The sequence below is a fragment of the Anopheles coustani genome, unplaced genomic scaffold (assembly GCF_943734705.1).
Source record: "Anopheles coustani unplaced genomic scaffold, idAnoCousDA_361_x.2 U_12, whole genome shotgun sequence".
In the NCBI taxonomy this organism is placed as follows: domain Eukaryota; kingdom Metazoa; phylum Arthropoda; class Insecta; order Diptera; family Culicidae; genus Anopheles; species Anopheles coustani.
In genome coordinates, this window is record NW_026525225.1 from 47619 (window position 1) to 62415 (window position 14797).

Genomic DNA, 14797 nt, shown 5'->3' on the forward strand with positions numbered 1-14797 from the left:
AAGTAGATCAGTGAAGTCTTATTTTTCCCACCTTTCTGTTCTTGCATTACAAATTACGGAATGAGAAATCAAAGTGGATATAGTAAACAAATTTAGTCATGTGAAACTATCTAGTACTATAGCATTCTTAGCATTCAATAAAAAATTCGATTTCCGGTTGAAATTCGACGATGTTTACACAAAAATCGCTCAACTTTGTAGCGCGCATCTGGTGGGTACCCGGGTACCCGGTTATGAGACGAAGGGTGAAACTTTGGTTAGTGATCGGACGGTTAAAGAGAATGAGACGATGCAAAATGAGGTTAAGAAGGTGCTTAAAGTGACTTTAAAGAGAATGAGACGATGCAAAATGGTGTTTAGAAGGTGCTTAAAGTGACTTTAAAGAGAATGAGACGATGCAAAATGAGGTTTAGAAGGTGCTTAAAGTGACTTTAAAGAGAATGAGATGATGCAAAATGGTGTTTAGAAGGTGCTTAAAGTGACTTTAAAGAGAATGAGACGATGCAAAATGAGGTTAAGAAGGTGCTTAAAGTGACTTTAAAGAGAATGAGACGATGCAAAATGGTGTTTAGAAGGTGCTTAAAGTGACTTTAAAGAGAATGAGACGATGCAAAATGGTGTTTAGAAGGTGCTTAAAGTGACTTTAAAGAGAATGAGACGATGCAAAATGGTGTTTAGAAGGTGCTTAAAGTGACTTTAAAGAGAATGAGACGATGCAAAATGAGGTTTAGAAGGTGCTTAAAGTGACTTTAAAGAGAATGAGACGATGCAAAATGGTGTTAAGAAGGTGCTTAAAGTGACTTTAAAGAGAATGAGACGATGCAAAATGGTGTTTAGAAGGTGCTTAAAGTGACTTTAAAGAGAATGAGACGATGCAAAATGGTGTTTAGAAGGTGCTTAAAGTGACTTTAAAGAGAATGAGACGATGCAAAATGGTGTTTAGAAGATGCTTAAAGTGACTTTAAAGAGAATGAGACGATGCAAAATGGTGTTTAGAAGGTGCTTAAAGTGACTTTAAAGAGAATGAGACGATGCAAAATGGTGTTTAGAAGGTGCTTAAAGTGACTTTAAAGAGAATGAGACGATGCAAAATGGTGTTTAGAAGGTGCTTAAAGTGACTTTAAAGAGAATGAGACGATGCAAAATGAGGTTTAGAAGGTGCTTAAAGTGACTTTAAAGAGAATGAGACGATGCAAAATGAGGTTTTAAAGGTGCTTAAAGTGACTTTAAAGAGAATGAGACGATGCAAAATGGTGTTTAGAAGGTGCTTAAAGTGACTTTAAAAAGAATAAGACGATGCAAAATGGTGTTTAGAAGGTGCTTAAAGTGACTTTAAAGAGAATGAGACGATGCAAAATGGTGTTTAGAAGGTGCTTAAAGTGACTTTAAAGAGAATGAGACGATGCAAAATGGTGTTTAGAAGGTGCTTAAGGTGACTTTAAAGAGAATGAGACGATGCAAAATGGTGTTTAGAAGGTGCTTAAAGTGACTTTAAAGAGAATGAGACGATGCAAAATGGTGTTTAGAAGGTGCTTAAAGTGACTTTAAAGAGAATGAGACGATGCAAAATGGTGTTTAGAAGGTGCTTAAAGTGACTTTAAAGAGAATGAGACGATGCAAAATGGTGTTTAGAAGGTGCTTAAAGTGACTTTAAAGAGAATGAGACGATGCAAAATGGTGTTTAGAAGGTGCTTAAAGTGACTTTAAAGAGAATGAGACGATGCAAAATGGTGTTTAGAAGGTGCTTAAAGTCACTTTAAAGAGAATGAGACGATGCAAAATGGTGTTTAGAAGGTGCTTAAAGTGACTTTAAAGAGAATGAGACGAAGCAAAATGGTGTTTAGAAGGTGCTTAAAGTGACTTTAAAGAGAATGAGACGATGCAAAATGGTGTTTAGAAGGTGCTTAAAGTGACTTTAAAGAGAATGAGACGATGCAAAATGGTGTTTAGAAGGTGCTTAAAGTGACTTTAAAGAGAATGAGACGATGCAAAATGGTGTTTAGAAGGTGCTTAAAGTGACTTTAAAGAGAATGAGACGATGCAAAATGAGGTTAAGAAGGTGCTTAAAGTGACTTTAAAGAGAATGAGACGATGCAAAATGGTGTTTAGAAGGTGCTTAAAGTGACTTTAAAGAGAATGAGACGATGCAAAATGAGGTTTAGAAGGTGCTTAAAGTGACTTTAAAGAGAATGAGACGATGCAAAATGGTGTTTAGAAGGTGCTTAAAGTGACTTTAAAGAGAATGAGACGATGCAAAATGAGGTTAAGAAGGTGCTTAAAGTGACTTTAAAGAGAATGAGACGATGCAAAATGGTGTTTAGAAGGTGCTTAAAGTGACTTTAAAGAGAATGAGACGATGCAAAATGGTGTTTAGAAGGTGCTTAAAGTGACTTTAAAGAGAATGAGACGATGCAAAATGGTGTTTAGAAGGTGCTTAAAGTGACTTTAAAGAGAATGAGACGATGCAAAATGAGGTTTAGAAGGTGCTTAAAGTGACTTTAAAGAGAATGAGACGATGCAAAATGGTGTTTAGAAGGTGCTTAAAGTGACTTTAAAGAGAATGAGACGATGCAAAATGGTGTTTAGAAGGTGCTTAAAGTGACTTTAAAGAGAATGAGACGATGCAAAATGGTGTTTAGAAGGTGCTTAAAGTGACTTTAAAGAGAATGAGACGATGCAAAATGAGGTTTAGAAGGTGCTTAAAGTGACTTTAAAGAGAATGAGACGATGCAAAATGAGGTTTTAAAGGTGCTTAAAGTGACTTTAAAGAGAATGAGACGATGCAAAATGGTGTTTAGAAGGTGCTTAAAGTGACTTTAAAGAGAATGAGACGATGCAAAATGGTGTTTAGAAGGTGCTTAAAGTGACTTTAAAGAGAATGAGACGATGCAAAATGGTGTTTAGAAGGTGCTTAAAGTGACTTTAAAGAGAATGAGACGATGCAAAATGGTGTTTAGAAGGTGCTTAAAGTGACTTTAAAGAGAATGAGACGATGCAAAATGGTGTTTAGAAGGTGCTTAAAGTGACTTTAAAGAGAATGAGACGATGCAAAATGAGGTTTAGAAGGTGCTTAAAGTGACTTTAAAGAGAATGAGACGATGCAAAATAGTGTTTAGAAGGTGCTTAAAGTGACTTTAAAGAGAATGAGACGATGCAAAATGGTGTTTAGAAGGTGCTTAAAGTGACTTTAAAGAGAATGAGACGATGCAAAATGGTGTTTAGAAGGTGCTTAAAGTGACTTTAAAGAGAATGAGACGATGCAAAATGAGGTTTAGAAGGTGCTTAAAGTGACTTTAAAGAGAATGAGACGATGCAAAATGAGGTTTTAAAGGTGCTTAAAGTGACTTTAAAGAGAATGAGACGATGCAAAATGGTGTTTAGAAGGTGCTTAAAGTGACTTTAAAAAGAATAAGACGATGCAAAATGGTGTTTAGAAGGTGCTTAAAGTGACTTTAAAGAGAATGAGACGATGCAAAATGGTGTTTAGAAGGTGCTTAAAGTGACTTTAAAGAGAATGAGACGATGCAAAATGGTGTTTAGAAGGTGCTTAAAGTGACTTTAAAGAGAATGAGACGATGCAAAATGGTGTTTAGAAGGTGCTTAAAGTGACTTTAAAGAGAATGAGACGATGCAAAATGGTGTTTAGAAGGTGCTTAAAGTGACTTTAAAGAGAATGAGACGATGCAAAATGGTGTTTAGAAGGTGCTTAAAGTGACTTTAAAGAGAATGAGACGATGCAAAATGGTGTTTAGAAGGTGCTTAAAGTGACTTTAAAGAGAATGAGACGAAGCAAAATGGTGTTTAGAAGGTGCTTAAAGTGACTTTAAAGAGAATGAGACGATGCAAAATGGTGTTTAGAAGGTGCTTAAAGTGACTTTAAAGAGAATGAGACGATGCAAAATGGTGTTTAGAAGGTGCTTAAAGTGACTTTAAAGAGAATGAGACGATGCAAAATGAGGTTTAGAAGGTGCTTAAAGTGACTTTAAAGAGAATGAGACGATGCAAAATGGTGTTTAGAAGGTGCTTAAAGTGACTTTAAAGAGAATGAGACGATGCAAAATGAGGTTAAGAAGGTGCTTAAAGTGACTTTAAAGAGAATGAGACGATGCAAAATGGTGTTTAGAAGGTGCTTAAAGTGACTTTAAAGAGAATGAGACGATGCAAAATGGTGTTTAGAAGGTGCTTAAAGTGACTTTAAAGAGAATGAGACGATGCAAAATGGTGTTTAGAAGGTGCTTAAAGTGACTTTAAAGAGAATGAGACGATGCAAAATGGTGTTTAGAAGGTGCTTAAAGTGACTTTAAAGAGAATGAGACGATGCAAAATGAGGTTTAGAAGGTGCTTAAAGTGACTTTAAAGAGAATGAGACGATGCAAAATGAGGTTTTAAAGGTGCTTAAAGTGACTTTAAAGAGAATGAGACGATGCAAAATGGTGTTTAGAAGGTGCTTAAAGTGACTTTAAAAAGAATAAGACGATGCAAAATGGTGTTTAGAAGGTGCTTAAAGTGACTTTAAAGAGAATGAGACGATGCAAAATGGTGTTTAGAAGGTGCTTAAAGTGACTTTAAAGAGAATGAGACGATGCAAAATGGTGTTTAGAAGGTGCTTAAAGTGACTTTAAAGAGAATGAGACGATGCAAAATGGTGTTTAGAAGGTGCTTAAAGTGACTTTAAAGAGAATGAGACGATGCAAAATGGTGTTTAGAAGGTGCTTAAAGTGACTTTAAAGAGAATGAGACGATGCAAAATGGTGTTTAGAAGGTGCTTAAAGTGACTTTAAAGAGAATGAGACGATGCAAAATGGTGTTTAGAAGGTGCTTAAAGTGACTTTAAAGAGAATGAGACGAAGCAAAATGGTGTTTAGAAGGTGCTTAAAGTGACTTTAAAGAGAATGAGACGATGCAAAATGGTGTTTAGAAGGTGCTTAAAGTGACTTTAAAGAGAATGAGACGATGCAAAATGGTGTTTAGAAGGTGCTTAAAGTGACTTTAAAGAGAATGAGACGATGCAAAATGAGGTTTAGAAGGTGCTTAAAGTGACTTTAAAGAGAATGAGACGATGCAAAATGGTGTTTAGAAGGTGCTTAAAGTGACTTTAAAGAGAATGAGACGATGCAAAATGAGGTTAAGAAGGTGCTTAAAGTGACTTTAAAGAGAATGAGACGATGCAAAATGGTGTTTAGAAGGTGCTTAAAGTGACTTTAAAGAGAATGAGACGATGCAAAATGGTGTTTAGAAGGTGCTTAAAGTGACTTTAAAGAGAATGAGACGAAGCAAAATGGTGTTTAGAAGGTGCTTAAAGTGACTTTAAAGAGAATGAGACGATGCAAAATGGTGTTTAGAAGGTGCTTAAAGTGACTTTAAAGAGAATGAGACGATGCAAAATGGTGTTTAGAAGGTGCTTAAAGTGACTTTAAAGAGAATGAGACGATGCAAAATGGTGTTTAGAAGGTGCTTAAAGTGACTTTAAAGAGAATGAGACGATGCAAAATGAGGTTTAGAAGGTGCTTAAAGTGACTTTAAAGAGAATGAGACGATGCAAAATTGTGTTTAGAAGGTGCTTAAAGTGACTTTAAAGAAAATGAGACGATGCAAAATGGTGTTTAGAAGGTGCTTAAAATGACTTTAAAGAGAATGAGACGATGCAAAATGGTGTTTAGAAGGTGCTTAAAGTGACTTTAAAGAGAATGAGACGATGCAAAATGAGGTTTTAAAGGTGCTTAAAGTGACTTTAAAGAGAATGAGACGATGCAAAATGGTGTTTATAAGGTGCTTAAAGTGACTTTAAAGAGAATGAGACGATGCAAAATGGTGTTTAGAAGGTGCTTAAAGTGACTTTAAAGAGAATGAGACGATGCAAAATGAGGTTTAGAAGGTGCTTAAAGTGACTTTAAAGAGAATGAGACGATGCAAAATGAGGTTAAGAAGGTGCTTAAAGTGACTTTAAAGAGAATGAGACGATGCAAAATGGTGTTTAGAAGGTGCTTAAAGTGACTTTAAAGAGAATGAGACGATGCAAAATGGTGTTTAGAAGGTGCTTAAAGTGACTTTAAAGAGAATGAGACGATGCAAAATGAGGTTTAGAAGGTGCTTAAAGTGACTTTAAAGAGAATGAGACGATGCAAAATGGTGTTTAGAAGGTGCTTAAAGTGACTTTAAAGAGAATGAGACGATGCAAAATGGTGTATAGAAGGTGCTTAAAGTGACTTTAAAGAGAATGAGACGATGCAAAATGGTGTTTAGAAGGTGCTTAAAGTGACTTTAAAGAGAATGAGACGATGCAAAATGGTGTTTAGAAGGTGCTTAAAGTGACTTTAAAGAGAATGAGACGATGCAAAATGGTGTTTAGAAGGTGCTTAAAGTGACTTTAAAGAGAATGAGACGATGCAAAATGAGGTTTAGAAGGTGCTTAAAGTGACTTTAAAGAGAATGAGACGATGCAAAATGGTGTTTAGAAGGTGCTTAAAGTGACTTTAAAGAGAATGAGACGAAGCAAAATGGTGTTAAGAAGGTGCTTAAAGTGACTTTAAAGAGAATGAGACGATGCAAAATGGTGTTTAGAAGGTGCTTAAAGTGACTTTAAAGAGAATGAGACGAAGCAAAATGGTGTTTAGAAGGTGCTTAAAGTGACTTTAAAGAGAATGAGACGATGCAAAATGGTGTTTAGAAGGTGCTTAAAGTGACTTTAAAGAGAATGAGACGATGCAAAATGGTGTTTAGAAGGTGCTTAAAGTGACTTTAAAGAGAATGAGACGATGCAAAATGGTGTTTAGAAGGTGCTTAAAGTGACTTTAAAGAGAATGAGACGATGCAAAATGGTGTATAGAAGGTGCTTAAAGTGACTTTAAAGAGAATGAGACGATGCAAAATGGTGTTTAGAAGGTGCTTAAAGTGACTTTAAAGAGAATGAGACGATGCAAAATGAGGTTTAGAAGGTGCTTAAAGTGACTTTAAAGAGAATGAGACGATGCAAAATGGTGTTTAGAAGGTGCTTAAAGTGACTTTAAAGAGAATGAGACGATGCAAAATGGTGTTTAGAAGGTGCTTAAAGTGACTTTAAAGAGAATGAGACGATGCAAAATGAGGTTTAGAAGGTGCTTAAAGTGACTTTAAAGAGAATGAGACGATGCAAAATGGTGTTTAGAAGGTGCTTAAAGTGACTTTAAAGAGAATGAGACGATGCAAAATGGTGTTTAGAAGGTGCTTAAAGTGACTTTAAAGAGAATGAGACGATGCAAAATGAGGTTAAGAAGGTGCTTAAAGTGACTTTAAAGAGAATGAGACGATGCAAAATGGTGTTTAGAAGGTGCTTAAAGTGACTTTAAAGAGAATGAGACGATGCAAAATGAGGTTTAGAAGGTGCTTAAAGTGACTTTAAAGAGAATGAGACGATGCAAAATGGTGTTTAGAAGGTGCTTAAAGTGACTTTAAAGAGAATGAGACGATGCAAAATGAGGTTAAGAAGGTGCTTAAAGTGACTTTAAAGAGAATGAGACGATGCAAAATGGTGTTTAGAAGGTGCTTAAAGTGACTTTAAAGAGAATGAGACGATGCAAAATGGTGTTTAGAAGGTGCTTAAAGTGACTTTAAAGAGAATGAGACGATGCAAAATGGTGTTTAGAAGGTGCTTAAAGTGACTTTAAAGAGAATGAGACGATGCAAAATGAGGTTTAGAAGGTGCTTAAAGTGACTTTAAAGAGAATGAGACGATGCAAAATGGTGTTTAGAAGGTGCTTAAAGTGACTTTAAAGAGAATGAGACGATGCAAAATGGTGTTTAGAAGGTGCTTAAAGTGACTTTAAAGAGAATGAGACGATGCAAAATGGTGTTTAGAAGGTGCTTAAAGTGACTTTAAAGAGAATGAGACGATGCAAAATGAGGTTTAGAAGGTGCTTAAAGTGACTTTAAAGAGAATGAGACGATGCAAAATGGTGTTTAGAAGGTGCTTAAAGTGACTTTAAAGAGAATGAGACGATGCAAAATGGTGTTTAGAAGGTGCTTAAAGTGACTTTAAAGAGAATGAGACGATGCAAAATGGTGTTTAGAAGGTGCTTAAAGTGACTTTAAAGAGAATGAGACGATGCAAAATGGTGTTTAGAAGGTGCTTAAAGTGACTTTAAAGAGAATGAGACGATGCAAAATGAGGTTAAGAAGGTGCTTAAAGTGACTTTAAAGAGAATGAGACGATGCAAAATGGTGTTTAGAAGGTGCTTAAAGTGACTTTAAAGAGAATGAGACGATGCAAAATGAGGTTTAGAAGGTGCTTAAAGTGACTTTAAAGAGAATGAGACGATGCAAAATGGTGTTTAGAAGGTGCTTAAAGTGACTTTAAAGAGAATGAGACGATGCAAAATGAGGTTTAGAAGGTGCTTAAAGTGACTTTAAAGAGAATGAGACGATGCAAAATGGTGTTTAGAAGGTGCTTAAAGTGACTGTTGCTTGATCGTTGTTTTTGTTGTGCTATCAAAATTGACGTTTGATAGATAACGCACAGCAGAGATAACGATCAAGTAACGGTTCGATGATAAGCTGGGTCCCGCAAAATCCCGGTAGATGGCACGAGATTGGAGAAAGAGAAGGAACGATCGCTCGCACTCTACCGTCCGGCTGACCACAGGTCGTTGCTACTGGGTTGCACCGGCGTCAGCTGATTGGGTAAATGACCTGTGGTGAAGCCGAAAAGTTCGGTTGCAGTGGGGGCGATCGTTCTTTCGCTATCAGACCGCCAAGAAGTGCAGTGTGAATTTTTTAAACGACTAATAAAATTCGTCGCTTCAAGAAATTACTGTTTTTTCCTTTGGCGGGAGAAAGAAAGCGCCTTGCCGCACCAGGTGCAGCAATATTAAAAAATTCACATTTTTTTGCGATTCACAATTATTGCAATTCCGCGAGTGAAGTGCAACAAGTGAAACAAAAAGACGAAGCTGCCACTCCGTATCGAAGCCATCCTGCCAAGTGAGGAATTCGACGTGCCGGGGCTATTCGATACAAGTCGGGAGTGATTGTGGCCGGTCCAACCGAAAAACAATTCTGAAGATGGACCACTGTGCAGTGTGTGGACAAGAGAAAGGTCACGATTATGTGATTTGCGAATCGTGTGCCAGAGTCTTCCATTGCGCTTGTATCAATGAAGACGAAGTGGAAGGCGGAGGAGTGTGGTGTTGCAACGAGTGCAGGGCAGGACCGTCGCGAGCAGCCCAACCGTCAGCCGACGACGAACACGCCGCGCGTGCGGAAACCCCGATGGCGCTGCCGCCATCGACCAGCAGACCCACGCGGCCAACGACTAGCGGATTCACGCAGCCGACCTCGATGGCGCAGCGTGCGAATATGACGCCACTGGCCGAGTTGCAAAACTGGGCCCGCGAAGTTCGCTCATCGCAGGGGACCCCCGTGCAACAAACGAGTGCGAAAAAGGATCCGGTCGAGGAAGTGCTCGTCCTCATGGAGGCTTGTTTCGACTCGTTAGTAAATAAAATGGTGGCCAAGAACGCGTCGAACGCGACCGCTCCACCTAGACTGGTCCACCCTAGCTCTACGGCGTTCGAGTTTCGTGAGGCTGTCCGGAATCAGGCAGAAGCGAGCCCGTCCTACCGGAACGTCCATTCGGGCTCGCCGGTGTACGGGTCCACGGCGGTGCACGAGCTCACCCGGAGCCAGCTATCCGCGAGGCAGGCCGTCCCCCGCGAACTGCCGCCTTTCTCTGGTCGGCTTGAAGATTGGCCAACCTTCCTCGCCACCTACGAGGAAACTACAAACTTATGCGGCTTCTCACCCAGTGAAAATGTGATAAGGCTGAGACAGGCGCTCAGTGGAAGGGCGTTGAAAGCTGTAGAGTGTCGGCTGCGACGGGCCGAGGACTTGCAGGAGGCGCTGGCGTCGCTCAAGGAGATGTACGGAAGGCCTGAGCATCTCATCGACACGCTGCTCGCAAAGATTCGTCGCGCGCCGCCACTGAAGGAAGACCGCCTCGACAGCCTCCTCGACTTCGCCATTTCGGTGGAAGAAATTTGCGCCACAGTGAGAGGGAGCGCAGCGGAGCATCGCTTCGACGGACCCGTGCTAAGGGAGCTCGTCGAGCTACTACCCTGGCACCTTAAGATCGACTGGGGACGATACTGCGTGTCGCAGCCGTCGAAGACGCTAGGTGAGTTCGGGATCTTTATGCGCCAGCTAAAAAGTGCCCTCCTCCACGTAGTGTCACCCTCACCCCAGCCGGTGGAAAAACGTGCCGCCCGTCATGTAAGCGTGCACACAACCTCCGACGTGACGCCGAAGCCACCGAAAACCGCTGTATCGTGCATCTGCGACGACGGGTGCAAAACGCTGGTGGAGTGCTGGGGGTATTGGCAGCTCGAGGTGCCGCAGCGTTGGACCCACGTGCGAAGTAACGGAAACTGTCGATCGTGTTTGAAAATGCACAAAGGACCGTGCAGGGACTCTAAACCATGCGGCAGGGACGGATGCACCGCGAAGCACCATCGATCGCTGCATGATGGCGCACGTCAACCCAACCAGCGCGAACATGAAGCTCCAAAGTTAGTTGCCGGCAGCGCTACGGCCCATCCCGTACCATCGGAACGTAAGTCCTTTAACCTCCATTCAACAGGTGCACCCACCGTGATGCTCCGTTACGTGCCGGTGACGGTCTACGGGCACGGGAAATGCGTCGACGTCCTAGCCTGTCTCGACGAGGGCTCCTCAATAACGTTGATGGAACACACGTTGATGGAGGAACTGGGCCTGAAAGGGTCCCCCAAACCGCTCTGCCTCTCCTGGACCGGCGGACAAACGAGAGAGGAGGAAAGCTCAGCAGAACTTTCCATCACCGTGTCCGGCTCCGGAAGCGCAGGCAAGCGCCACGAGTTGCCAGCAGTGCGCACGGTACGCAGCCTGGCCCTACCGCCGCAGACCGTCAACGAAAGGGAAATAGTAGCACGCTACCAGCATCTCAGGAGGGTGCCGGTGCAGTCGTACCAATGGGAGTCCCCTCGATTGCTTATCGGTATCGATAACTACCGTCTTTCCTGCCCCCTGAAAACGGTAGAAGGAGCCCCTCACGAGCCGGTAGCGACAAAAACCCGACTTGGCTGGGTAGTTTCCGGCATCTGCGCACCCAGCGCGCGTGGAAGTGACAGTACCTCATTGTTCCTTCACCACGTCCCCTGTAGCTGTAACGACCTTGAACAACGAGTCGACGAAGCGATGAAGGGGTCATTCGCACTTGAAGAAGGAAGAGCGACTCGAACTCTGCGGTCCAAGGCAGACGAGCAAGCGTTGAACCAACTTAAGGCTAACACGAAGCGTATTGGTGGGAGGTACGTGACTAGTCTGCTGTGGCGCTACGAGGATACAAAGCTGCCTGGCAATCGTTCGATGGCTCTCCGCCGGCTAGACTGTCTGGAAAAGCGAATGGTTCGTGACGAAACACTGCGTGGATCCATGAACCAGATAATAGATGATTATATAAAAAAAGGATACGTTAGGAAACTATCGGAATCCGAAAAGAAAGTAAGCCACCCGAGGAAATGGTACTTGCCCATTTTCCCGGTTACTAACCCGAATAAACCGCACAAAGTGAGAGTGGTGTGGGACGCAGCGGCGGCCGTTAACGGAGTATCGCTCAACTCAACCCTACTCACCGGACCCGACCTGCTCGTACCGCTTTCGACCATCCTGCAGAAATTTCGGGAGTATCGCGTAGCAGTGGCAGCCGACATCACCGAGATGTTTCACCAGGTGTGCATCAGAGAGGAGGATCAGCATAGCCAACGGTTCCTGTGGCGGTGGAGCAACGAGCAAACAGACCCAGACGAGTACGTCATGACTAGGATGACGTTCGGAGCCGCTTGCTCACCAAGCTGTGCTCAATACGTTAAAAATGCCAACGCCGACAGGTTCGCCAACCAGTTTCCACGCGCCGCAAAATGCATACAGGAGGAACATTACGTTGACGATATGTTAGCCAGCCTGGAGGACGCTGCCGATGCAGTGAAGTTGTGTCGTGATGTGGAATACGTACACGGTGAAGGTGGGTTCCGCTTGCATAACTGGTTGTCAAACTCAGTCGAGGTACGCGCAGCTGTTGGAGAATGCGAGACTCAAGAAAAGCTCTTAAGCCTTGAGCACAGAGTGTCCGCGCAAAAGGTACTTGGCATGTGGTGGGATATCGAAACGGATACCTTCCGTTTCAAGCTGCCAAAACGAGACGAGGCGCTCTTGAAAGGAGTTACGGTTCCTACGAAGCGGCAGGTGTTGAGCGTCCTAATGTCGATATTCGACCCATTGGGAATAATCGCCGGGTTCCTTTTCTACTTGAAGGTGCTGCTCCAAGATATCTGGCGAACCAAAATTGGATGGGACACGAAAATACCAGCTGAACTAGACGACAAGTGGAAAGAGTGGCTAGGTTGCTTACCTCAGCTAGAAGACGTGTCAATTCCCCGGTGCTACCGGCAATTAGTGCAGCTGAATAGGTGCAAGATACAGCTGCATGTGTTTGTTGACGCTGGTCGAGACGGATTTACCGCTGTGGCGTACTTCCGATTCGAACAAGAAGGAACAGTAGAGGTCGCCTTAGTAGGTGGCAAGACGAGCGTCGCCCCCCTGAAATATTCATCGGTCCCTCGTATGGAGCTGCAGGCGGCTACTGTTGGAACCCGGATCGCCACCAGTATCGCTAAAGCACACCGCGAAAAAATCACGGAGAGAGTCTTTTGGACGGACTCAAAGGACGTGATCTGCTGGATAAACTCTGATCACCGACGGTACAGTACCTTCGTCGCGCAGAGAGTGGGAGAAATTGCGGAAACCACCAATACAGACGAATGGCGTTGGGTTCCGACAAAACTCAACGTCGCGGACGAAGGGACAAAGTGGTCAAAGCTGAAGCACCATCTATCGAGCAGTAGCTGGTTCACCGGACCCACCTTCCTGAGTCAAGCAGAAAGTGACTGGCCGAGCCCCCACCCCGCTCCAGAAACCACAGATGAAGAGAAGCGAGAAACAGTTGCCATTCACGAATCTTATGAACCTCTGTTCGACGTGGAACGATTCTCGCGCTGGTGGCGACTGATCCGTGCTGCTGCTTTCGTCTGGCGGTTCATCCACAACACCCGTAACCCGTCGTCACGGAGGATCGAGCCGTTGACACCCGCTGAGCTGCTACTAGCTGAAAAGGCAGTCATCATAGATGCTCAACGTCGATCGTTTCCATCGGAATGCCGAATACTCGACAGCCGAACGCCAAGTGAGAGACGCCGAATCCTCCCTAAAACCAGCGTTCTGTATCAGAGGAGCCCATATATGGATGAGGACGGTATCCTCAGAGTCAAGGGAAGAATCGACGCTTGCGTGTACGCCGACCCTAACGTCAAAAGGCCGATCATCCTACCGAGAGCCGGAAAGGTAACAGATCTCATCGTGGACCACTACCACCGGAAATTTAAGCACGCTAACCATCAAACGGTGATGAATGAAGTTAGACAGCGCTACGACATCCCAGCTTTGAGAACGGCATGCCACCGAGTACGTAAAAACTGCGCCTTCTGTAAGGTTCGAAACGCACTTCCAGAAACTCCACCGATGGCCGATCTACCTGCGGCGAGATTGGCACCGTACACGAGCCCGTTCACCTTTACCGGCATCGATTTTTTCGGGCCTTACAACGTGGCAGTTGGGCGAAGGACGGAAAAACGATGGGGCGTGTTATTTACTTGCCTTACTGTACGAGCCGTGCATATTGAGGTAGCTCACTCGCTCTCCACAAGCTCGTGCATCCTAGCCATCCGGAACTTCGTGGTGCGGCGTGGAACACCAAACGAGCTTTTCACGGACCGAGGCACAAACTTTGTTGGGGCCAATCGGGAGCTGCTGGAAGCAGTAAAATCAATTAGTAAAGAAGAGCTGGTAGAAGGCGCAGACATCCCTTATACAACCTGGCACTTTAACCCACCGTCCGCGCCCCATTTTGGGGGGGCCTGGGAAAGACTGGTGCAATCCGTTAAAAGGACTCTTCACGGGATCCAATTCACTCGAACGCCAACCGACGAGGTGTTTAAGAACTGGCTGATCGAAGTGGAGGGCATTCTGAACGCGCGCCCGTTGACAGAAGTTCCGGTTGATAGGGAAGAAGACGCCCCGCTCACCCCAAACCATTTCCTGCTAGGCTCATCGGCCGGAGCAAAACCGATAGTTCGACCGGATGACTCTACAGCCGCGCTACGGAACTCCTGGAAAACATCGCAGCGCTATGCAGACCAGTTCTGGCGAATGTGGATAGCCACGTACTTACCCACCCTCACCAAGCGGACCAAATGGCACCAACCGGTGCTGCCCCTCGCCGAAGGAGACGTGGTCATCGTCGTCGACGACAACCTACCGCGCGGAAGCTGGCCGAAAGGACGGATCACAAGGGCGATTACATCCCGGGACGGAGAAGTGCGTCGGGCACATGTGCAGCTCGCATCCGGAAAAACGCTCGAACGACCGGCGGTCAAGCTGGCCCGGCTTGTCATCGAACCACAATAGTGCTGACCTGGCTGTCACACGCGGGCCGGTGTTGCTTGATCGTTGTTTTTGTTGTGCTATCAAAATTGACGTTTGATAGATAACGCACAGCAGAGATAACGATCAAGTAACGGTTCGATGATAAGCTGGGTCCCGCAAAATCCCGGTAGATGGCACGAGATTGGAGAAAGAGAAGGAACGATCGCTCGCACTCTACCGTCCGGCTGACCACAGGTCGTTGCTACCGGGTTGCACCGGCGTCAGCTGATTGGGTAAATGACCTGTGGTG

At 44.0% G+C, this 14797-nt stretch overlaps 1 protein-coding gene and 1 pseudogene across 1 annotated transcript; one reads left to right on the forward strand and one right to left on the reverse strand.

Annotated features, from left to right (window-relative positions):
* The first annotated feature begins 9243 nt into the window (after positions 1-9243).
* On the forward strand, positions 9244-13253 carry LOC131271130 (uncharacterized). The gene is made up of 2 exons (XM_058272516.1): positions 9244-13179; positions 13239-13253. Exons 1-2 carry the CDS (start codon positions 9244-9246, stop codon positions 13251-13253), a joined length of 3951 nt encoding a protein of 1316 aa, XP_058128499.1.
* Positions 13254-13490: 237 nt separating this feature from the next.
* On the reverse strand, positions 13491-14360 carry LOC131271131 (uncharacterized; annotated as a pseudogene).
* Positions 14361-14797: the final 437 nt, after the last annotated feature.